This window comes from Tasmannia lanceolata, unplaced genomic scaffold (assembly GCF_043159265.1).
Source record: "Tasmannia lanceolata isolate RefF3 unplaced genomic scaffold, GAP_Taslan_0.1 ptg000012l, whole genome shotgun sequence".
Classification (NCBI taxonomy): domain Eukaryota; kingdom Viridiplantae; phylum Streptophyta; class Magnoliopsida; order Canellales; family Winteraceae; genus Tasmannia; species Tasmannia lanceolata.
The window spans coordinates 8,781,290-8,804,384 of NW_027518689.1; the positions used below are offsets into that span (position 1 = coordinate 8,781,290).

General features: G+C 35.4%; 2 protein-coding genes across 2 annotated transcripts; both read right to left on the minus strand.

The window, feature by feature from the left end:
* Nucleotides 1-10,403: 10,403 nt before the first annotated feature.
* On the minus strand, nucleotides 10,404-12,581 carry LOC143888524 (uncharacterized). Its single transcript, XM_077392979.1, has 4 exons — nucleotides 12,067-12,581; nucleotides 11,634-11,878; nucleotides 11,287-11,485; nucleotides 10,404-11,184 (listed from the first exon to the last, which is right to left on the minus strand). The coding sequence occupies exons 1-4, from the start codon at nucleotides 12,579-12,581 to the stop codon at nucleotides 10,404-10,406; spliced, it is 1,740 nt and encodes a 579-aa protein (XP_077249094.1).
* Nucleotides 12,581-13,779, minus strand: LOC143888525 (uncharacterized). Its single transcript, XM_077392980.1, has 3 exons — nucleotides 13,520-13,779; nucleotides 13,099-13,402; nucleotides 12,581-12,904 (listed from the first exon to the last, which is right to left on the minus strand). Exons 1-3 carry the CDS (start codon nucleotides 13,777-13,779, stop codon nucleotides 12,581-12,583), a joined length of 888 nt encoding a protein of 295 aa, XP_077249095.1.
* Between the last annotated feature and the right edge of the window lie 9,316 nt (nucleotides 13,780-23,095).

Consider the following 23,095-nt stretch of genomic DNA (forward strand, 5'->3'; position numbering starts at 1 on the left):
TTGAGATAACGATGTGATGGTATTGGATCTTGGATTTTGTTGATAAATGATGGAGATCGAAAAAATAGAAAGTTTATATAATATCCATTGTTTAGACATAGATGACCCAAGAGATGGTGTTAATGAGCATTTAGCGAAGTTTTGGATTGATGATGAGATGGTATTGAATCTTAGATTTAGCTAAAGAAGGATCGAGATTGAAAAAATAGAAAGTTTCTTATTTTAGAAACTTTATAAATTATCCATCTTTTAGACGTGGGAAATCCTCGAGATAGTGTTAATAAGCTTTTTGTTAAGTTTTGAGATCAAGACGAGTTGGTATTGAATCTTAGATTTAGTTGATAAAGTAAGAAGATTGAAAAAATAGAAAGTTAATTTTTTTAGAAACTTTTCAAAACACCAATTTTTAGCCATAAGAGACCCTAGAGATGGTGTGAAGGAGCTTTTAGCCATGTTTTGAGGTGAGGATGAGATGGTATTGAAACTTAGATTTAGTTGATGAAGGACCACCTTTTATGGTATTGAAACCCTAGAGATGATGTCAACCAACTTCTAGCCACGTCAAAGGTTGAGAATCAGAGGGTATTGAATCTTAGATTTAGCTGATGAATGATGGAGATAGAAAAAATAGAAAGCTTCTTATTTTAGAAACTTTATAAAACATCAATCTTTTGGACATAAGAAACCCTAGAGATAGTGTCAAGGAGTTTTTTGCCAAGTTTTAAGAGTAGGATGAGAGGGTATTGAATCTTAGATTTAGTTGTTGAAGGATAGAGATTGAAGAAATTAAAAGTTTTTTATTTTAAAAACTTTATAAATATCAATCTTTTACTTTTTGTAAACCCTAGATATGGTGTCGAAGTGCTTTTAGCTAAGTTTTGAGATGAGGATTAGGTGGTATTGAATCATAGATTTAGTTGATGAAGGATGGAGATTGAAAAATTACAAAGTTTCTTATTTTAGAAACTTTATAAAACATCCATCTTTTAGACATAGAAAACCCTAGATGTGGTGTAAAAAAGCTTTTAGCCAAGATTGTAGAAGAGGATGAGATGGTATTGAATCTTAGATTTAGTTGATAGAGGATATTGAATTAAAAAATAGAAAGTTTCTTATTTTAGAACCTCTAAAACATCCATCTTCTACACGTAAGAGACCCTGGAGATGGTGTCAAAGAGCTTTTACCCAAGTTTTCGGATGACGATGAGATGATTTTAAATCTTAGATTTAGTTGATGGAAGATGGAGATTGAAAAAGTAGAAAGTTTCTTGTTTTAAAAACTTTATAAAATATCAATCTTTTAGACATAGGAAATCCTAGAGATAGGGTTAAGGGGCTTTCAGTCATGTTTTGAGATGAGGATGTGATGGTATTGGTTCTTGGATTTTGTTATGGAGATTGAAAAAATAGAAAGTTTATTTAACATCCATCGTTTAGACATAGCTGACCCTAGAGATAGTGTCAATGAGCTTTTAGCCAAGTTTTGGATTGATGATGAGATGGTATTGAATCTTAGATTTAGGTGATGAAGGATGGAGATTGAAAAAATAGAAAGTTTATTATTTTAGAAACTTTAAAAAACATCCATCTTTGAGACATTGGAAACTCGAGAGATGGTGTCAAGGAGCTTTTAGCAAAGGTTTGAGATGAGAATGAGAGGGAACTGAATCTTAGATTTAGTTGATGGAAGATGGAGATTGAAAAAGTAGAAAGTTTCTTGTTTTAGAAACTTTATAAAATATCCATCTTTTAGACATAGGAAATCCTAGAGATGGTGTTAAGGAGCTTTCAGTCAAGTTTTGAGATGAGGATGTGATGGTATTGGATCTTGGATTTTGTCGATAAAGGATGGAAATTGAAAAAATAGAAAGTTTATATAACATCCATCGTTTAGACATAGCTGACCCTAGAGATGGCGTCAATGAGCTTTTAGCCAAGTTTTGGATTGATGATGAGATGGTATTGAATCTTAGATTTAGCTTATGAAGGATGGAGATTGAAAAAATAGAAATTTCTTATTTTAGAAACTTTATAAAACATCCATCTTTTAGACATTGGAAACTCGAGAGATGGTGTCAAGGAGCGTTTAGCAAAGTTTTGAGATGAGAATAAGAGGGTACTGAATCTTAGATTTAGTTACTGAATGATGGAGATTGAAGGAAAAAAAAGTTTCCATTTTAGAAACTTTATAAAACATCAAACTTTTATACTTAGTAAACCCTAGAGATGGTATCAAAGAGCTTTTAGCAACATTTTGAGATGAGGATTAGATGGTATTGAATCTTAGATTTAGTTGATGAAGGATGGAGATTGAAGAAATATAAAGTTTATTATTTTAGAAACTTTATAAAACATACATCTTTTAGACGTGGGAAATCCCCGAGATAGTGTTAATAACCTTTTTGCCAAGTTTTAAGATTAGGATGAGACGGTATTGAATCTTAGATTTAGTGGCTGAAGGATAGAGATTGAAGAAATAAAAAGTTTCTAATTTTAGAAACTTTATAAATTATCAATCTTTTACTTTTTGTAAACCCTAGATATGGTGTCGAAGTGCTTTTAGCTAAGTTTTGAGATGAGGATTAGGTGGTATTAAATCGTAGATTTAGTTGATGGAGGATGGAAATTGAAAAATTACCAAGTTTCTTATTTTAGAAACTTTATAAAACATCAATCTTTTAGACATAGAAAACCCTGGATGTGGTGTAAAGAAGCTTTTAGCCAAGTTTGTAGAAGAGGACGAGATGGTATTGAATCTTAGATTCAGTTGATAAAGTAAGAAGATTGAAAAAATAGAGCGTTCCTTATTTTAGAAACTTTTGAAAACATGAATTTTTACCCATAAGAGACCCTAGAGATGGGGTGAAGGAGCTTTTACCCATGTTTTGAGGTGAGGATGAGATGGTATTGAAACTTAGATTTTGTTAATGAAAGACCACCTATTATGGTATTCAAACCCTAGAGATGATGTGAACCAACTTCTAGCCACATTTTGAGTTGAGGATCAGAGGGTCTTGAATCTTAGATTTAGCTGATGAAGGATGGAGTTTGAAAAAATAGAAATCTTCTTATTTTAGAAACTTTATAAAACATCCATCTTTTGGACATAAGAAACCCTAGAGATGGTGTGAAAGTGCTTTTAGCTAAGTTTGTAGAAGAGGATGAGATGGTATTGAATCTTAGATTTAGTTGATAGAGGATATTGAATTAAAAAATAGAAGGTTTCTTATTTTAGAACCTCTAAAACATCCATCTTCTACACATAAGAGACCCTGGAGATGGTGTCAAAGAGCTTTTAGCCAAGTTTTTGGATGATGATGAGATGATTTTGATTCTTAGATTTAGTTGATGAAGGATGGAGATTGAAGAAACAGAAAGTTTATTATTTTAGAAACTTTATAAAACATCCATCTTTTAGACGTGGGAAATCCTCGAGATAGTGTTAATAAGCTTTTTGCCATAGGAGACCCTAGAGATGGGGTCAATGAGCTTTTAGCCATGTTTTGAGGTGAGGATGAGATGGTATTGAAACTTAGATTTAGTTGATGAAGGGCCACCTTTTATGGTATTGAAACCCTAGAGATGATCTCAACCAACTTCAAGCCACGTTTTGGTTTGAGAATCAGAGGGTATTGAATCTTAGATTTAGCTGATGAAGGATGGAGATAGAAAAAATAGAAACCTTTTTATTTTAGAAACTTTATAAAACAACAATCTTTTGGACATAAGAAACCCAAGAAATGGTGTCAAGGAGTTTTTTGCCAAGTTTTTAGATTAGGATGAGAGGGTATTGAATCATAGATTTAGTTGCTAAAGGATAGAGATTGAAGAAATAAAAAGTTTCTTATTTTAGAAACTTTATTAATATCAATCTTTTCTTTTTGTAAACCCTAGATATGTGTCGAAGTGCTTTTAGCTAAGTTTTGAGATGAGAATTAGGGGGTATTGAATCATATATTTAGTTGATGAAAGACGGAGATTGAAAAATTACAAAGTTTCTTATTTTAGAAACTTTATAAAACATCCATCTTTTAGACATAGAAAACCCTAGATGTGGTGTATAGAAGCTTTTAGCCAAGTTTGTAGAACAGGATGAGATGGTATATAATCTTAGACTTAGTTGATAGAGGATATTGAATTAAAAAATAGAAAGTTTCTTATTTTAGAAACTCTAAAACATCCATCTTTTAGATATAAGAGACCCTGGAGATGCTGTCAAAGAGCTTTTAGCCAAGTTTTGGGATGATGATGAGATGGTTTTAAATCTTAGATTTAGTTGATGGAAGATGTAGATTGAAAAAGTACAAAGTTTCTTGTTTTAAAAACTTTATAAAATATCCATCTTTTAGACATAGGAAATCCATGAGATGGTGTTAAAGAGCTTTCAGTCAAATTTTGAGATGAGGATGTGATGGTATTGGATCTTAGATTTTGTTGATAAAGGAAGGAGATTGAAAAATTAGAAAGTTTCTTATTTTAGAAAGTTTATATAACATCCATTGTTTACACATAGCTGACCCTAGAGATGGTGTCAATGACCTTTTAGCCAAGTTTTGGATTGATAATGAGATGGTATTGAATCTTAGATTTAGCTGATGAAGGATGGAGTTTGAAAAAATAGAAAGTTTCTTATTTTAGAAACTTTATAAAACATCTATCTTTGAGACATTGGAAACTCGAGAGATGGTGTCAAGGAGCTTTTAACAAAGTTTTGAGATGAGAATAAGAGGGTACTGAATCTTAGATTTAGTTGATGAATGATGGAGATTGAAAGAAAAAAACGTTTCTTATTTTAGAAACTTTATAAAACATCAAACTTTTATACTTAGTAAACCCTAGGGATGGTGTCAAAGAGCTGTTAGCAACATTTTGAGATGAGGATTAGATGGTATTGAATCTTAGATTTAGTTGATGAAGGATGAAGATTGAAGAAATAGAAAGTTTATTATTTTAGAAACTTTATAAAACATCCATCTTTTAGACGTGGGAAATCCTCAAGATAGTGTTAATAAGCTTTTTGCCAAGTTTGGAGATCAGGATGAGATGGTATTGAATCTTAGATTTAGTTGATAAAGTCAGAAGATTGAAAAAATAGAAAGTTTCTTATTTTAGAAACTTTCAAAACATCAATTTTTAGCCATAGGAGACCCTAGAGATGTGGTTAAGGAGCTTTTAGCCATGTTTTGAGGTGAGGATGAGATGGTATTGAAACATTGATTTAGTTGATGAAGGACCACTTTTTATGGTATTGAAACCCTAGAGATGACGTCAACCAACTTCTAGCCACGTCTTGGGTTGAGAATAAGAGGGTATTGAATCTTAGATTTAGCTGATGAATGATGGAGATTGAAAAAATTGAAAGCTTCTTATTTTAGAAACTTTATAAAACATCCATATTTTGGACATAAGAAACCCTAGAGATGGTGTCAAGGAGTTTTTTGCCACGTTTTAAGATTAGGATGAGAGGGTATTCAATCTTAGATTTAGTTCCTGAAGGATAGAGATTGAAGAAATAAAAAGTTACTTATTTTAGAAACTTTATAAATATCAAGCTTTTACTTTTTATAAACCCTAGATATGGTGTCGAAGTTCTTTTAGCTAAGGTTTGAGATGAGGATTAGGTGGTATTGAATCATAGATTTAGTTGATTAATGATGGAGATTGAAAAATTACAAAGTTTCTTATTTTTGAAACTTTATAAAACATCCATCTTTTAGACATAGAAAACTCTAGATGTTGTGTAAAGAAGCTTTTAGCCAAGTTTGTAGAAGAGGATGAGATGGTATTGAATCTTAGATTTAGTTGATATAGGATATTGAATTAAAAAATAGAAAGTTTCTTATTTTAGAAACTCTAAAACATCCATCTTCTAGACATAAGAGACCCTGGAGATGGTGTCGAAGAGCTTTTAGCCAAGTTTTGGGATGATGATGAGATGTTTTTAAATCTTAGATTTAGTTGATGGAAGATGGAGATTGAAAAAGTAGAAAGTTTATTATTTTAGAAAGTTTATAAAATATCAATCTTTTAGACATAGGAAATCCTAGAGATGGTGTTAAGGAGCTTTCAGTCAAGTTTTGAGATGGGGATGTGATGGTAGTAGATCTTGGATTTTGTTGATAGAGGATGGAGATTGAAAAAATAGAAAGTTTATATAACATCCATCGTTTAGACATAGCTGACCCTAGAGATGGTGTCAATGAGCTTTTAGCCAAGTTTTGGATTGATGATGAGATGGTATTGAATCTTAGATTTAGCTGGTGAAGGATGGAGATTGAAAAAATAGAGAGTTTCTTATTTTAGAAACTTTATAAAACATCTATCTTTGAGATATTGGAAACTCGAGAGATGGTGTCAAGGAGCTTTTAGCAACTTTTTGAGAGGAGAATGAGAGGGTACTGAAACTTAGATTTAGTTGATGAATGATGGAGGTTGAAGGAAAAAAAAGTTTCCTATTTTAGAAACTTTATAAAACATCAAACTTTTATACTTAGTAAACCCTAGAGATGGTGTCAAAGAGCTTTTAGAAACATTTTGAGATGAGGATTAGATGGTATTGAATGTTAGATTTAGTTAATGAAGGATGGAGATTGAAGAAATAGAAAGTTTATTATTTTAGAATCTTTATAAAACAACCATCTTTTAGATGTGAGAAATCCTCGAGATAGTGTTAATAAGCTTTTTGCCAAGTTTTCAGATCAGGAGAATATGGTATTGAATCTTACATTTAGTTGATAAAGTAAGAAGATTGAAAAAATAGAAAGATTCTTATTTTAAAAACTTTTCAAAACACCAATATTTAGCAATAGGAGACCCTAGAAATGGCGTCAATGAGCTTTTAGCCATGTTTTGAGGTGAGGATGAGATGATATTGAAACTTAGATTTAGTTGATGAATGACCACCTTTTATGGTATTGAAACCCTAGAGATGATGTCAACAAACTTCTAGCCACATTTTGGGTTGAGAAACAGAGGGTATTGAATCTTAGACTTAGCTGATTAATGATGGAGATTGAAAAAATAGAAAGCTTCTTATTTTAGAAACTTTATAAAATATCCATCTTTTGGACTTAAGAAACTCTAGATATGGTGTCAAGGAGTTTTTTACCAAGTTTTAAGATTAGGATGAGAGGGTATTGAATCGTAGATTTAATTGCTGAAGGATAGAGATTGAAGAAATAAAAAGTTTCTTATTTTAGAAACTTTATTAATATCAATCTTTTACTTTTTGTAAACCCTAGATATGTGTCGAAGTCCTTTTAGCTAAGTTTTGAGATGAGGATTAGGTGGTATTGAATCATAGATTTAGTTGATGAAGGACGGAGATTGAAAAATTACAAAGTTTCTTATTTTAGAAACTTTATAAAACATCCATCTTTTAGACATAGAAAACCCTAGACGTGGTGTAAAGAAGCTTTTAACCAAGTTTGTAGAAGAGGATGAGATCGTATTGAATTAAAAAATAGAAAGTTTCTTATTTTAGAAACTCTAAAACATCCATCTTTTAGACATAAGAGACCTTGGAGATGGTGTCGAAGAGCTTTTAGCCAAGTTTTGGGATGATGATGAGATGTTTTTAAATCTTAGATTTAGTTGATGGAAGATGGAGATTGAAAAAGTAGAAAGTTTCTTATTTTAGAAAGTTTATAAAATATCCATCTTTTAGACATAGGAAATCCTAGAGATGGTGTTAAGGAGCTTTCAGTCAAGTTTTGAGATGGGGATGTGATGGTATTGGATCTTGGATTTTGTTGATAGAGGATGGAGATTGAAATAATAGAAAGTTTATATAACATCGATCGTTTAGACATAGCTGACCCTAGAGATGGTGTCAATGAGCTTTTAGCCAAGTTTTGGATTGATGATGAGATGGTATTGAATCTTAGATTTAGCTGATGAAGGATGGAGATTGAAAAAATAGAAAGTTTCTTATTTTAGAAACTTTATAAAACATCTATCTTTGAGACATTGGAAACTCGAGAGATGGTGTCAAGGAGCTTTTAGCAAAGTTTTGAGATGAGAATGAGAGGGTACTGAATCTTAGATTTAGTTGTTGAATGATGGTGATTGAAAAAAAAAAGTTTCATAGTTTAGAAACTTTATAAAACATCAAACTTTTAAAGTTAGTAAACCTTAGAGATGGTGTCAAAGAGCTTTTAGGAACATTTTGAGATGATTATTGGGTGCTATTGAATCTTAGATTTAGTTGATGAAGGATGGAGATTGAAAAAATAGAAAGTTTATTATTTTAGAAACTTTATAAAACATCCATCTTTTAGACGTGGGAAATCCTCGAGATAGTGTTAATAAGCTTTTTGCCAAGTTTTGAGATCAGGACAAGATGGTATTGAATCTTAGATTTAGTTGATAAAGTAAGAAGATTGAAAGAATAGAAAGTTTCTTATTTTAGAAACTTTTCAAAACCTCAATTTTTAGCAACAAGAGACCCTAGAGATGGGGTCAAGGAGCTTTTAGCCATGATTTGAGGTGAGGATGAGATGGTATTGAAACTTAGATTTAGTTGATGAAGGACCACATTTTATGCTATTTAAACCCTAGAGATGATGTCAACCAACTTCTAGCCACGTTTTGGGTTGAGAATTAAAGGGTATTGAATCTTAGATTTAGCTGATGAAGGATGGAGATTGAAAAAATAGAAAGCTTCCTATTCTAGAAACTTTATAAAACATCCCTGTTTTGGACATAAGAAACCCTAGAGATGGTGTCAAGGATTTTTTTGCCAAGTTTTAAGATTAGGATGAGAGGGTATTGAATCTTAGATTTAGTTGCTGAAGGATAGAGATTGAAGAAATAACAAGTTTCTTATTTTAGAAACTTTATAAATATCAATCTTTTACTCTTTGTAAATCATAGGTATGTTGTCGAAGTGCTTTTAGCTAAGTTTTGGGATGAGGATTAGGTGGTATTGAATCATAGATTTAGTTGATGAAGGATGGAGATTGAAAAATTACAAAGTTTCTTATTTTAGAAACTTTATAAAACATCCATCTTTTAGACATTGAAAACCCTAGATGTGGTGTGAAGAAGCTTTTAGCCAAGTTTGTAGAAAAGGATGAGATGGTATTGAATCTTAGATTTAGTTGATAGAGGATATTGAATTAAAAAATAGAAAGTTTCTTATTTTAGAAACTCTAAAACATCCAGCTTCTAGACATAAGAGACCCTGGAGATGGTGTCAAAGAGCTTTTAGCCATGTTTTGGGATGATGATGAGATGGTTTTAAATCTTAGATTTAGTTGATGGAAGATGGAGATTGAAAATGTAGAAAGTTTCATGTTTTAGAAACTTTATAAAATATCCATCTTTTAGACATAGGAAATCCTAGAGATGCTGTTAAGGAGCTTTCAGTCAAGTTTTGAGATGAGGATGTGATGGTATTGGATTTTGGATTTTGTTGATACAGGATGGAGATTGAAAAAATAGGAAGTTTATATAACATCCGTCGTTTAGACATAGCTGACCCTAGAGATGATGTCAATGAGCTTTTAGCCAAGTTTTGGATTGATGATGAGATGGTATTGAATCTTAGATTTAGCTGATGAAGGACGGAGATTGAAAAAATAGAAAGTTTCTTATTTTAGAAACTTTATAAAACATCCATCTTTGAGACATTGGAAACTCGAGAGATGGTGTCAATGAGCTTTTAGCAAAGTTTTGAGATGAGAATAGGAGGTTACTGAATCTTAGATTTAGTTGATGAATGATGGAGATTGAAAGAAAAAAAAGTTTCCTATTTTAGAAACTTTATAAAACGTTAAACTTTTATACTTAGTAAACCCTAGAGATGGTGTCAAAGAGCTTTTAGCAACATTTTGAGATGAGGATTAGATGGTATTGAATCTTAGATTTAGTTGATGAAGGATGGAGATTGAAGAAATAGAAAGTTTATTATTTTAAAAACTTTATAAAACAGCCATCTTTTAGACGTGGGAAATCCTCGAGATAGTGTTAATAAGCTTTTTACCAAGTTTTGTGATCAGGACGAGATGGTACTGAATCTTAGATTTAGTTGATAAAGTAAGAAGATTGAAAAAATAGAAAGTTTCTTATTTTAGAAACTTTTCAAAACATCAATTTTTAGCCATAGGAGACCCTAGAGATGGGGTCAAGGAGCTTTTAGCCATGTTTTGAGGTGAGGATAAGTTTTTTTTTTTTTTTTGATTGGTAAGCTGGGGTTAGGCAGACCCCGACCGGCTGGAATAAAACCAATGAAAAAGGATTACATTGGGGGGCCAGAAGGGCAACAAAGGCATATAGCCAAAAGGAAAATCAAAGAGCATTGCTGAAAAATACCACAAGTTGGGTTACAGATAGCAGCCCTACACCAACACCTAACCACAACACTGACCGTCACTACGGATCTGTGAGTCACTAAGATAACCTTACAATCGAGGGTAAATATGCCCGGCTGCATCCAGATCCAGGATATCCCTAAGCTTTGGGGGAATACTAGAAGGGGGGAGGGCAGCCCCTTCGCAACAGCAGTCTGGCTTTGACAGAAAGTCCGCAGCCCCATTCGCTTCTCTCCAAGTATGGGACAATTTCCAGTTCTGAGTTTTTAGGAGGGCGTCACGAATTTCTTCAACAATTGGAATGGCTTTCCAGGGACACTCCCACTTCTCTAAGATCACAATCACCGCGGTCAAAGAATCGGATTTGATCCAGATGGATTCATGCCCTCCCGTGCGAAGGAGTCTGATGCCATGGAGGATGGCTTTTATTTCCAGAATATGGATCTCCTCACAGCCCAACCGAATAGAGAACATGACATGAACCTCCCCCGCAGAGTTTCGAATTAAACCCCCAATTCCACCCTTTCCATTATGAACAGTAGCATCAGTATTGAGCTTGATAAAACTGTGTTCCGGCCTGGTCCAGGAGCAGAAAACAGCATCGGTCTTCACTTGGAAGCTAGGTAAACCAAAATTTGCAGCAGTTGCAACATTTTTCCTGCTCATATCATCACCAAGTTGATGATGAGCGAGCCTAGAATGAATTAACCTGATGCATCTTTGGAGGGTACTGGTCTTATGGCAAGGAGGTTTCCCGTGCAGCGGGCTATTTCTTTCTCTCCAGATCGTGTACCACCACACAGAAACTAATCCGCATAATCGAGGTGGCCTGCCCATTCCCTTTAAACTTTTCCCGGATCCACAGTTCTTCCTGTAAGAGGGTCTTTTGAGGTTTCCTCCTGTACCCACACCTCCATAGAATAGACCTCCAAATCCAGGCCGAGTAGGAGCATTGAAAGAACATATGATTTACAGATTCAGGCTCAGCTTTACAGAGAAGACAACTGAGGTCTCTGTTTGAGCCGAGGAAGAAGAGCCTGTCCCGAGTACTGCGTCTGTTGTGCATTGCTTGCCAGGTGGTGAAGCTGTGTCTAGGGATATGGCCTTTATTCTAGACAGTCTTGAACCAAGGAACCTCAGCACATCGAGTTTTACTTTGGTTCCAAGCTGATCTGAGAGAAAATTTCCCATTTGGGTTGTGCTTCCAAATAATTCTGTCAGCATCCTTGTTGGAGTAAAGCCCTGTTTTCATAATCTTTTTGATTTGGGGCAAATGAGCCTGGTGTGTTATGTGATCCCAACTCCCATCCTGCTTCATACATTCAATAGATATCTTCTTAGTTATGCAGTATAGCTCCCCTTCAGATGTTAGAGATTGGACGGGTCCATCCGGATGCCACGGGTCAGTCCAAAAATCAATATCTCTGCCTTTGCCCACACAGTAGCAAAGGTAAGACTTTGCCAAATCTCTGCAGTTGAATATACTTCTCACCCCCCAGGCCGGGTTGGAAGGCATAGGTCTATTCCAGAAATTACTTTTCTTTAGGTATTTGACTTTAAACCATCTAACCCACAGGGATGTTCTGTTATGAACAATGTGCCAGAGGAGTTTCAATTGGGAGGCTTTGTTGATGTCAACAACTCTGCGGATCCACACACCACCTTCTTTTTTTGGCCGACAGACCGAGTCCCAAGCAATTGGATAGTACTTTTTATGATGGTCAGTCCCCCCCCCCAAAGGAAGTTTCGAAACATTTTCTCGATCTCGAGCAGAATTTCCATGGGGATGTTGTAGGTTGCAGACCAGTATATCTGGAAAGAGGTGAGGACAGCTTTGTTCAGTTCGATTCTCCCTGCCCTGGATAGCTTTTTGTTATTCCACATGCCCAACCTACGCCGAATTTTGGTTAATAATGGTTGGCAATCTTGGCTAGACAGCCTCTTGGTAATCAGGGGGAGGCCCAGGTATTTAATTGGGAGCGATCCTTCATTGATGCAAAGGGAGGCGCATATCTGGTTCTTGAGTTGTTCAGTGGTGCCGGATAGGAAAGCTTCACTTTTCTGAACGTTGAAATCAAGACTAGAAATGAGCTTGAAGGATTGGAGGCAGTCTTTAATACCTGCAACAGATTCGATGTCTGGGGTGATAAAGATCATTACATCATCAGCATACATGACATGGTTTATATTGAGATTTCCTTTGGAAAATGGAGTTTTTATTTTACCCATGGCTTGAACAGAATTCAGCATGCAGGAGAAGATTTCCATTACCAGGCATAATAGCAGAGGGGACAGGGGTCCCCTTGTCTTAGCCCATTAGTGGACTGAAAGAATCCCTTCGGGGATCCATTGAGAAGAACCGAGAATGAAGGAGAGGCAATGCACTTAGAAATCCAGGTGCACCACATAGGGGGGAAGCCAAGGAGAGCTCCATGAATAACATAATCATAAGCTTTTTTCAGGTCTAGCTTTAAACATAAGGCTTTAGTGTTGGAAACCTTGTGGAAGTTATGACATAGATCATGAGTGAGGAGGACATTATCTTGGATTAATCGATCCTTGATGAAGGCAAACTGATTGGGGCTGACAATCTGGTTCAAAATTTTGCTTAATCTATAAGCCATAAGCTTGGTTATGATTTTATAGAAGAAATTGCACAAGGAGATGGGTCTAAAATGGTTGGGGGAGAAGGCTCCACTACATTTTGGAATCAGGGCTATAAAAGTGGTGTTGAGGCAGGAAGGAGGTTGCCAGATCGAAAGAAATACTGGATAGCTTAAGTTACCTCTTCCCCGATTAGGTACCAGAAGTGCTTAAAGAAGGCCCCATTAAAACCATCAGGGCCAGGGGCCCGATTCCCATCACATTTGAAAACCACCTCCTTTATCTCCTCGGCCTTGAAAGGCCTAACAAGGTCTTGGGCATCATCAGGAGACAGCTTATACTGAGGTTCAGGAAGATCTCCAATCATGGGGATATTGTGGTTTAGCAAGAAAGAGAAGTGGTTAACCAGAATGTCAGCAATTCCCTTGGGTTCAGTACAGATCTCTCCGTTATAGTCTTCAATCGCCTGAATCTGGTTCTGGTTTCTTCACATGGACATGGCAGAGTGAAAATACTCAGTATTAGAGTCACCAAGATTTAACCAGTCAACTCTGGATTTTTGATGAAATAGACTCTCCTCCTGCTTGGCTGTCCGGGTGAACTTCTCCCGAATGTCTTGTTCCTCAGCTCTGAGGCTAATGTTTCGAGGGTCCAACCCAACCTTTGTTTGGATCTCATCTAAAGCTTTTCTGAGTTGAGGAGCTAGGATGTCCACCCTCCCGAAGCTATTTTGATTCCAGTTTTTGATAGCTCTCTTAGTACCTTGGAGTTTCTTGAAGATTTTGAACATTGGGTTCCCACGGATCTTCAAATTCCAAGCTCTCTCAACAACCTCATAGAGGGAAGTGTCAGAAAGCCACATGTTATGGAATTTGAACGGTATTCCTCCTGTAGTATGCACAGGGGAAGTAGAGACAATGAGAGGGGAATGATCGGATAGGCCAAAATTCTTGTAGTGAACATAAGAGATTGGAAAAAATTGTGACCAGTGCGAGATCTGTTATTCCAAGAGAGGGTTTGGCCAACTGATCATAAGTCTAGAAGAGAGCAATCCTCAATACAATCATTGAAATCATTCATGTCAGAGGTGTTAGGAGCAGCTCCTCCCCATCTCTCATCAGCAAATCGAGTGATGTTAAAATCTCCCAAAGCAATCCAAGGCTCCTGAGCAGCTGAAGTGAGCCCCACTAAAGAAGACCAGAGTTGTCTGCGCTCAAATGCATCGTTTGAGGCATAGATAGCAGAGAGTTTAATGGAGTTACCAGAGAAGATAAATTGACATTCCCCATGAATAATTTGGGAAGTCATATAGAGGACTTGAAAGGTTATCACCTTTGGGTCCCAGAGGTCCCAGATTCTTCCTTTGACACAGAATTCATAATTTGTTTGGCAATCCCAATTTTCACAAATTTCAGACGAGAACTGCTGCACATCGACTTTCATAGCTTTGGTTTCAGACAGGCAAATGAGGGAGAGCTTGTTTTCTTGGATGATTCTCTTTATATCCCCCCTTTTAGTTTAGGAGCAAAGGCCCCTAACATTCCATGCTCCTAGAGCTACCATCAAAACAGGGTGGGAGAATTTTAGTGGCCTACCTGATGGAGGCATTTCGCAGGCATGGATTTGGGAACTAGCAGTGCCATTCAGGTCCTGAACCTCCTGGTTTTGACCTTCAACATTTATTGGACTTTCCTCAGGTTCTGAATCATTAAGGTTCTTTAGAGCCATGTAGCTGTTCTGCACTTTAATGCTGGGGCTAAGAAAAAGAGATTTAACAGGATAGGTATCCTTGCTTTGAGCTGGGTCACTTGAGGAGAGGTCTAGGATCTCCTCCTCAGGATTCTTACCATTGTTATCAGATTCTGTGACAGCTGGGTCACTTGAAGAAGGGTCAAGAGTCTCCTCCTCATGATCCTTACCATTGTTAACAGATTTTGCAACTTTGGGGGGACCTTTTAAATCCCTTGCCACCTGCCTCCAAACCTGGGTAGGTTTCTGCTCTCTGACTTGTATATTGTTTTTGGGGCAAGCTTCAGATGTGTGGCTGAAATTGTTACACTGCTTGCCAGCACTTGGTTTCCAGTCATATTGGACTTCTTGATTGTGGACTCCCTTGGAGGTGTGAATGGGAATAGCCTCAGGGTAAGGATTCCCAGGTTCAACTTCGATGCAACATCTGGCATAGCTCAATCTGGTAGTATCTGCAGTCTTAGAGTCCATGTATAAGGGGTTTCCAATGTAACTGGCAATTTTGCTAATCCCATTAGCACTCCAAAACTGAAGAGGAAGCCCTGGGAGGCGGATCCAAATTGGGATAGAGGTGAGGTTGAGTTTCTCTAAAGGGGTATCAGGGCACCATTTGCGAAGAATTATAGGTCTGCCCCCATAGGAATGGTCGCAAGACTCAAGGACATATCTACTGTCCTCCTCACAGGAGAACTAGAACAGATAGAATCCCTTATTCAGGGTAAACACCTGAAGATCACCCTTGATCTTCCATTTTTTCAACAAATTTTCTCTAATATTAACAAAATAAGGTCTACGACCTATGAAGTAGCGCACCAACGAATTGGTCCATTTTTGTCCAATCTCCATAACCTCTTCGTCTGCAAAGAAGATCTTTTTATGACCTTCTTCCGTGATGCTCGGCTGACGAAAGCGTAGCTTTGTCGATTCTTTCTCCTCACTTCTGAAGAACAGAGACCTCCACTGATGTATGGGGATTTTTGAATTTTCGCCCTTGCCTCCAGCACTTCCCTGGGCAGAAGCTCCAGGATCTTGCAGATCACTAAGAGTGTGACTTTTATCAGAAACTATTTCATATTGACCAGCAGATAGGCCATTTAGACACTGAGAATGTCGTTCAAAAATAGACCCATTTTCTGGGCGGGAAAAAATTTCCACCTTTCCCGCTTCAGCGAGTTTGATATTAATTTGTGGGCCCGCACTAGAAGGGGAGATAGGTGGACCATTAGATTGGGGGGATAATCTCACCGTATCTGCAAGGGCAGGAAACGGTCCAAGATCGTTTCCCTCACTATTACCCAGAGGATAAAGAGAGCACACAGGGTTCTTCTTCTTCCTCGCTTGTTCCATGTTGGGGGAGGTTGCAGGTTTTTCTGTAGTAGCTGAGATGATAAAATCGTTGACTGTGGGGCCTTCAGGAGCCATTTTAACCTGAATGTCTCCTTCCAAAGGGGGAGTCTACAGGATGGGAATACGAGCTGCCTTCCTGGATTTCATATGAGAGGATTTCATCTGAGTAACAGGGTGAGCGTTTTCCTTTTCTGAACTTTTGGGAGGATACAGAATCTGGTCAACCTGCTCCAAAGACAATAAACTCTGTTTTCGAGGACGCTGGGGACCTACCTCAAGGAGAGGGAGGTGAGGGGAGCTCCCACTAGGTGAAGTTCAGATGAAAGAGGAAACAACTCAATCTTCCTTACAGGTTGAAGATCGCAGACTAGCTCGTCCTAAGCTTGCTTCGAAAGCAGAGGCTGGACTAAAATCAATGACATTTGGGATGCCTGGGTCAGGAGGTTCCATTTATCCTGGCCAGGACACTTGGCAGAAGGAAAGGGATTGAGGATAAGATGGTACTGAAACTTAGATTTAGTTGATGAAGGACCACCTTTTATGGTATTGAATCCCTAGAGATGATGTCAACCAACTTCTAGCCACGTTTTGGGTGGAGAATCAGAGGGTATTGAATCTTAGATTTACCTAATGAAGGATGGAGATTGAAAAAATAGAAAGCTTCTTATTTTAGAAACTTTATAAAACATCCATCTTTTGGATATAAGAAACCCTTGAGATGGTGTCAAGGAGTTTTTTGCCAAGTTTTAAGATTAGGATGAGAGGGTATTGAATCTTAGATTAAGTTGCTGAAGGATAGAGATTGAAGAAATAAAAAGTTTCTTATTTTAGAAACGTCATAAATATCAATCTTTTACTTTTTGTAAACCCTAGATATGGTGTCGAAGTGCTTTTAGCTAAGTTTTGAGATGAGGATTAGGTGGTATTGAATCATAGATTTAGTTGATGAAGGATGGAGATTGAAAAATAACAAAGTTTCTTATTTTAGAAACTTTATAAAACATCCATCTTTTAAACATACAAAACCCTAGATGTGGTGTAAAGAAGCTTTTAGCCAAGTTTGTAGAAGAGGATGAGATGGTATTGAATCTTAGATTTAGTTGATAGAGGATATTGAATTAAAAAATAGAAAATTTCTTACTTTAGAAACTCTAAAACATCCATCTTCTAGACATAAGAGACCCTGGAGATGGTGTCAAAGAGCTTTTAGCCAAGTTTTGGGATGATGATGAGATGGTTTTAAATCTTAGATTTAGTTGATGGAAGATGGAGATTGAAAAAGTAGAAAGTTTCTTGTTTTAGAAACTTTATAAAATATCCATCTTTTAGACATAAGAAATCCTAGAGATGGTGTTAAGGAGCTTTCAGTCAAGTTTTGAGATGAGGATGTGATGGTATTGGATCATGGATTTTGTTGATATAGGATGGAGATTGAAAAAATAGAAAGTTTATATAACATCCGTCGTTTAGACATAGCTGACCCAAGAGATGGTGTCAATGAGCTTTTAGCCAAGTTTTGGATTGATGATGAGATGGTATTGAATCTTAGATTTAGCTGATGAAGGTTGGAGATTGAAAAAATAGAAAGTTTCTTATTTTAGAAACTTTATAAAACATCCATCTTTGAGACATTGGAAACTCGAGAGATGGTGTCAAGGAGCTTTTAGCAAAGTTTTGAGATGAGAATGAGAGGGTACTGAATCTTAGATTTAGTTGCTGAATGAAGGAGATTGAAGGAAAAAAAAAGTTTCATATTTTAGAAACTTTATAAAACATCAAACTTTTATACTTAGTAAACCCTAGAGATGGTGTTAAAGAGCTTTTAGCAACATTTTGAGATTTGGATTAGATGGTATTGAATCTTAGATTTAGTTGATGAAGGACGGAAACTGAAGAAATAGAAAGTTTATTATTTTAGCAACTTTAAAAAACATCCATCTTTTAGACGTGGGAAATCCTTGAGATAGTGTTAATAAGCTTTTTGCCAAGTTTTGAGATCGGGACGAGATGGTATTGAATCTTAGATTTAGTTGATAAAGTAAGATGATTCAAAAAATAGAAAGTTTCTTATTTTAGAAATTTTTAAAACATCAATTTTTAGCCATAGGAGACCCTAGAGATGGGGTCAAGGAGCTTTTAGCCATGTTTTGAGGTTAGGATGAGATGGTATTGAAACTTAGATTTAGTTGATGAATGACCACCTTTTATGGTATTGAATCCCTAGAGATGATGTCAACAAACTTCTAGCCACGTTTTGGGTTGAGAATCAGAGGGTATTGAATCTTAGATTTAGCTGATGAAGGATGGAGATTGAAAAATAGAAAGCTTCTTATTTTAGAAACTTTATAAAACATCCATCTTTTAGACATAAGAAACCCTAGAGATGGTGTCAAGGAGTTTTTTGCCAAGTTTTAAGATTAGGATGAGAGGGTATTAGATCTTAGATTTAGTTGCTGAAGGATAGAGATTGAAAAATTAAAAGTTTCTTATTTTAGAAACTTTACAAATATCAATCTTTTACTTTTTGTAAACCCTAGATATGGTGTCGAAGTGATTTTAGCTAAGTTTTGAGAAGAGGATTAGGTGGTATTGAATCATAGATTTAGTTGATGAAAGATGGAGATTAAAAAATTACAAAGTTTCTTATTTTAGAAACTTTAGAAAACATCCATCTTTTAGACATAGAAAACCCGAGATGAGGTGAAAAGAAGCTTTTAGCCAAGTTTGTAGAAGAGGATGAGATGGTATTGAATCTTAGATTTAGTTGGTATAGGATATTGAATTAAAAAATAGAAAGTTTCTTATTTTAGAAACTCTAAAACATCCATCTTTTAGACATAAGAGACCCTGGAGATGGTGTCAAAGACCTTTTAGCCAAGTTTTGGGATGATGATGAGATGGTTTTAAATCTTAGATTGAGTTGATGGAAGATGGAGATTGAAAAAGTAGAGAGTTTCTTGTTTTAGAAACTTTATAAAATATCCATCGTTTAGACATAAGAAATCCTAGAGATGGTGTTAAGGGGCTTTCAGTCAAGTTTTGAGATGAGGATGTGATGGTATTGGATCTTGGATTTTGTTGATAAAGGATGGAGAATGAAAAAATAGAAAGTTTATATAACATCCGTCGTTTAGACATAGCTGACCCTAGAGATGGTGTCAATGAGCTTTTAGCCAAGTTTTGGATTGATGATGAGATGGTATTGAATCTAAGATTTAGCTGATGAAGGATGGAGATTGAAAAAATAGAAAGTTTCTTATTTTAGAAACTTTATAAAACATCCATCTTTGAGACATTGGAAACTCGAGAGATGGTGTCAATGAGCTTTTAGCAAAGTTTTGAGATGAGAATGAGAGGGTACTGAATCTTAGATTTAGTTCCTGAATGATGGAGATTGAAGGAAAAAAAAGTTTCATATTTTAGAAACTTTATAAAACATCAAACTTTTATACTTAGTAAACCCTAGAGATGGTGTCAAAGACCTTTTAGCAACATTATGAGATGAGGATTAGATGGTATTGAATCTTAGATTTAGTTGATGAAGGATGGAGATTGAAGAAATAGAAAATTTATTAATTTAGAAACTTTATAAAACATCCATCTTTTAGACGTGGAAAATCCTCGAGATAGTGTTAATAATCTTTTTGCCAAGTTTTGAGATCAGGACGAGATGGTATTGAATCTTCGATTTAGTTGATAAAGTAAGAAGATTGAAAAAATAGAAAGTTTCTTATCTTAGAAACTTTTCAAAACATCAATTTTTAGCCATAAGAGACTCTAGAGATGGGGTCAAGGAGCTTTTAGCCATGTTTTGAGGTGAGGATGAGATGGTATTGAAATTTAGATTTAGTTGATGAAGGACAACCTTTTATGGTATTGAAACCCTAGACTTGATGTCAACGAACTTCTAGCCACGTTTTGGGTTAAGAATCAGAGGGTATTGAATTATAGATTTAGTTGATGAAAGATGGAGATTGAAAAATTACAAAAGAAGATTTTAGCCAAGTTTGTAGAAGATGGTGTCAAGGAGCTTTTAGCGAAGTTTTAGGATGATGATGAGATGGTTTTAAATCTTAGATTTAGTTGATGGAAGATGGAGATTGAAAAAGTATAACGTTTCTTGTTTTAGAAACTTTATAAAATATCCATCTTTTAGACATAGGAAATCCTAGAGATGGTGTTAAGGAGCTTTCAGTCAAGTTTTGAGATGAGGATGTGACGGTATTGGATCTTGGATTTTGTTGATAAATGATGGAGATTGAAAAAATAGAAAGTTTATATAACATCCATCGTTTAGACATAGCTGACCCTAGAGATGGTGTCAATGAGCTTTTAGCAAAGTTTTGGATTAAAGATGAGCTGGTATTGAATCTTAGATTTAGCTGATGAAGGATGGAGATTGAAAAAATAGAAAGTTTCTTATTTTAGAAACTTTATAAAACATCCGTCTTTGTGACATTGAAAACTCGAGAGATGGTGTCAAGGAGCTTTTAGAAACTTTATAAAGCATCCATCTTTGAGACATTGGAAACTCGAGAGATGGTGTCAAAGAGCTTTTAACAACATTTTGAGATGAGGATTAGATGGTATTGAATCTTAGATTTAGTTGACGAAGGATGGAGATTGAAGAAATAAAAACTTTATAATTTTAGAAACTTTAGAAAACATTCATCTTTTAGACGTGGGAAATCCTCGAGATAGTGTTAATAAGCTTTTTGCAAAGTTTTGAGAGCAGGACAAGATGGTATTCAATCATAGATTTAGTTGATAAAGTTAGAAGATTGAAAAAATAGAAAGTTTCTTATCTTAGAAACTTTTCAAAACATCAATTTTTAGCCATAGGAGACCTTTGAGATGGCGTCAAGGAGCTTTTAGCCATGTTTTGTGGTGAGGATGAGATGGTATTGAAACTTGGATTTAGTTGAAGAAAGACCACCTTTTATGGTTTTGAAACCCTAAAGATGATGTCAACCAACTTCTAGCCACGTTTTGGGTTGAGAATCAGAGGTTATTGAATCTTAGATTTAGCTGATGAAGGATGGCGATTGAAAAAATAGAAAGTTTATTATTTTAGAAAGTTTATATAACATCCATCTTTGAGACATTGGAAACTCGAGAGATGGTGTCAAGGAGCTTTTAGCAAAGTTTTGAGATGAGAATGAGAGGTTACTGAATCTTAGATTTAGTTGCTTAATGATGATGATTGAAGGAAAAAATAGTTTCCTAATTTAGAAACTTTATAAAACATCAAACTTTTATACTTAGTAAACCCTAGAGATGGTGTCAAAGAGCTTTTAGCAACATTTTGAGATGAGGATTAGATGGTATTGAATCTTAGATTTAGTTGATGAAGGATGGAGATTGAAGAAATAGAAAATTTATTATTTTAGAAACTTTATAAAACATCCATCTTTTAGATGTGGGAAATCCTCGAGATAGTGTTAATAAGCTTTTTGCCAAGTTTTGAGATCAGGACGAGATGGTATTGAATCTTAGATTTAGTTGATAAAGCAACAAGATTGAAAAAATAGAAAGTTTCTGATCTTAGAAACTTTTCAAAACATCAATTTTTAGCCATAGGAGACCCTAAAGAAGGTGTCAATGAGCTTTTAGCCATGTTTTGAGGTGAGGATGAGATGGAATTTAAACTTAGATTTTGTTGATGAAGGACCACCTTTTATGGTATTGAAACCTTAGAGATGATGTCAACCAACTTCTAGCCACGTTTTGGGTTGAGAATCAGAGGGTATTGAATCTTAGATTTAGCTGAGGAAGGATGGAGACTGAAAGAATAGAAAGTTTCTTCTTTTAGAAACTTTATATAACAGCCATCTTTGAGACATTGGAAACTCGAGAGATGGTGTCAATGAGCTTTTAGCAAAGTTTTGAGATGAGAATGAGAGGGTATTGAATCTTAGATTTAGTTGTCGAATGAAGGAGATTGAAGGGAAAAAAAGTTTCCTATTTTAGAAACTTTTCAAAACATCAATTTTTAGCCATAGGAGACCCTAGAGATGGGGTTAAGGAGCTTTTAACCATGTTTTGAGGTGAGGATGAGATGGTATTGAAACTTAGATTTAGTTGATGAAGGACCACATTTTATGGTATTGAAACCCTAGAGATGATGTCAATCAACTTCTAGCCACGTTTTGGGTTGAGAATCAGAGGGTATTGAATCTTAGATTTAGCTGATGAAGGATGGAGATTGAAAAAATAGGAAGGTTCTTATTTTTGAGACTTTATAAAACATCCATCTTTTGGACATAAGAAACCTTAGAGATGGTGTGAAGGAGTTTTTTGCCAAGTTTTAAGATTAGGATGAGAGGGTAATAAATCTTAGATTTAGTTGCTGAAGGATGGAGATTGAAGAAATAAAAAGTTTCTTATTTTAGAAACTTTATAAATATCAATCTTTTACTTTTTGTAAACCCTAGACATGGTGTCGAAGTGCTTTTAGCTAAGTTTTGAGATGAGGATTAAATGGTATTGAATCATAGATTTAGTTGATGAAGGATGGAGATTGAAAAATTACAAAGTTTCTTATTTTAGAAACTTTATAAAACATCTATCTTTTAGACATAGAAAACCCTAGATGAAGCTTTTAGCCAAGTTTGTAGAAGAGATCAGATGGTATTGAATCTTAGATTTAGTTGATACAGGATATTGAATTAAAAAATAGAAAGTTTCTTATTTTAGAAACTCTAAAACATCCATCTTTTAGACATAAGAGACCATGGAGATAGTGTCAAAGAGCTTTTAGCCAAAATTTTGGGTTGATGATGAGATGGTTTTAAATCTTAGATTTAGTTGATGGAAGATGGAGATTGAAAAAGTAGAAAGTTTCTTGTTTTAGAAACTTTATAAAATATCCATCTTTTAGACATAGGAAATCCTAGAGATGGTGTTAAGGAGCTTTTAGTCTAGTTTTGAGATGAGGATGTGATGGTATTGGATCTTGGATTTTGTTGATAAATGATGGAGATTGAAAAAATAGAAAGTTTATATAACATCCATCGTTTAGATATAGCTGGCCCTAGAGATGGTGTCAATGAGCTTTTAGCCAAGTTTTGGATTGATGATGA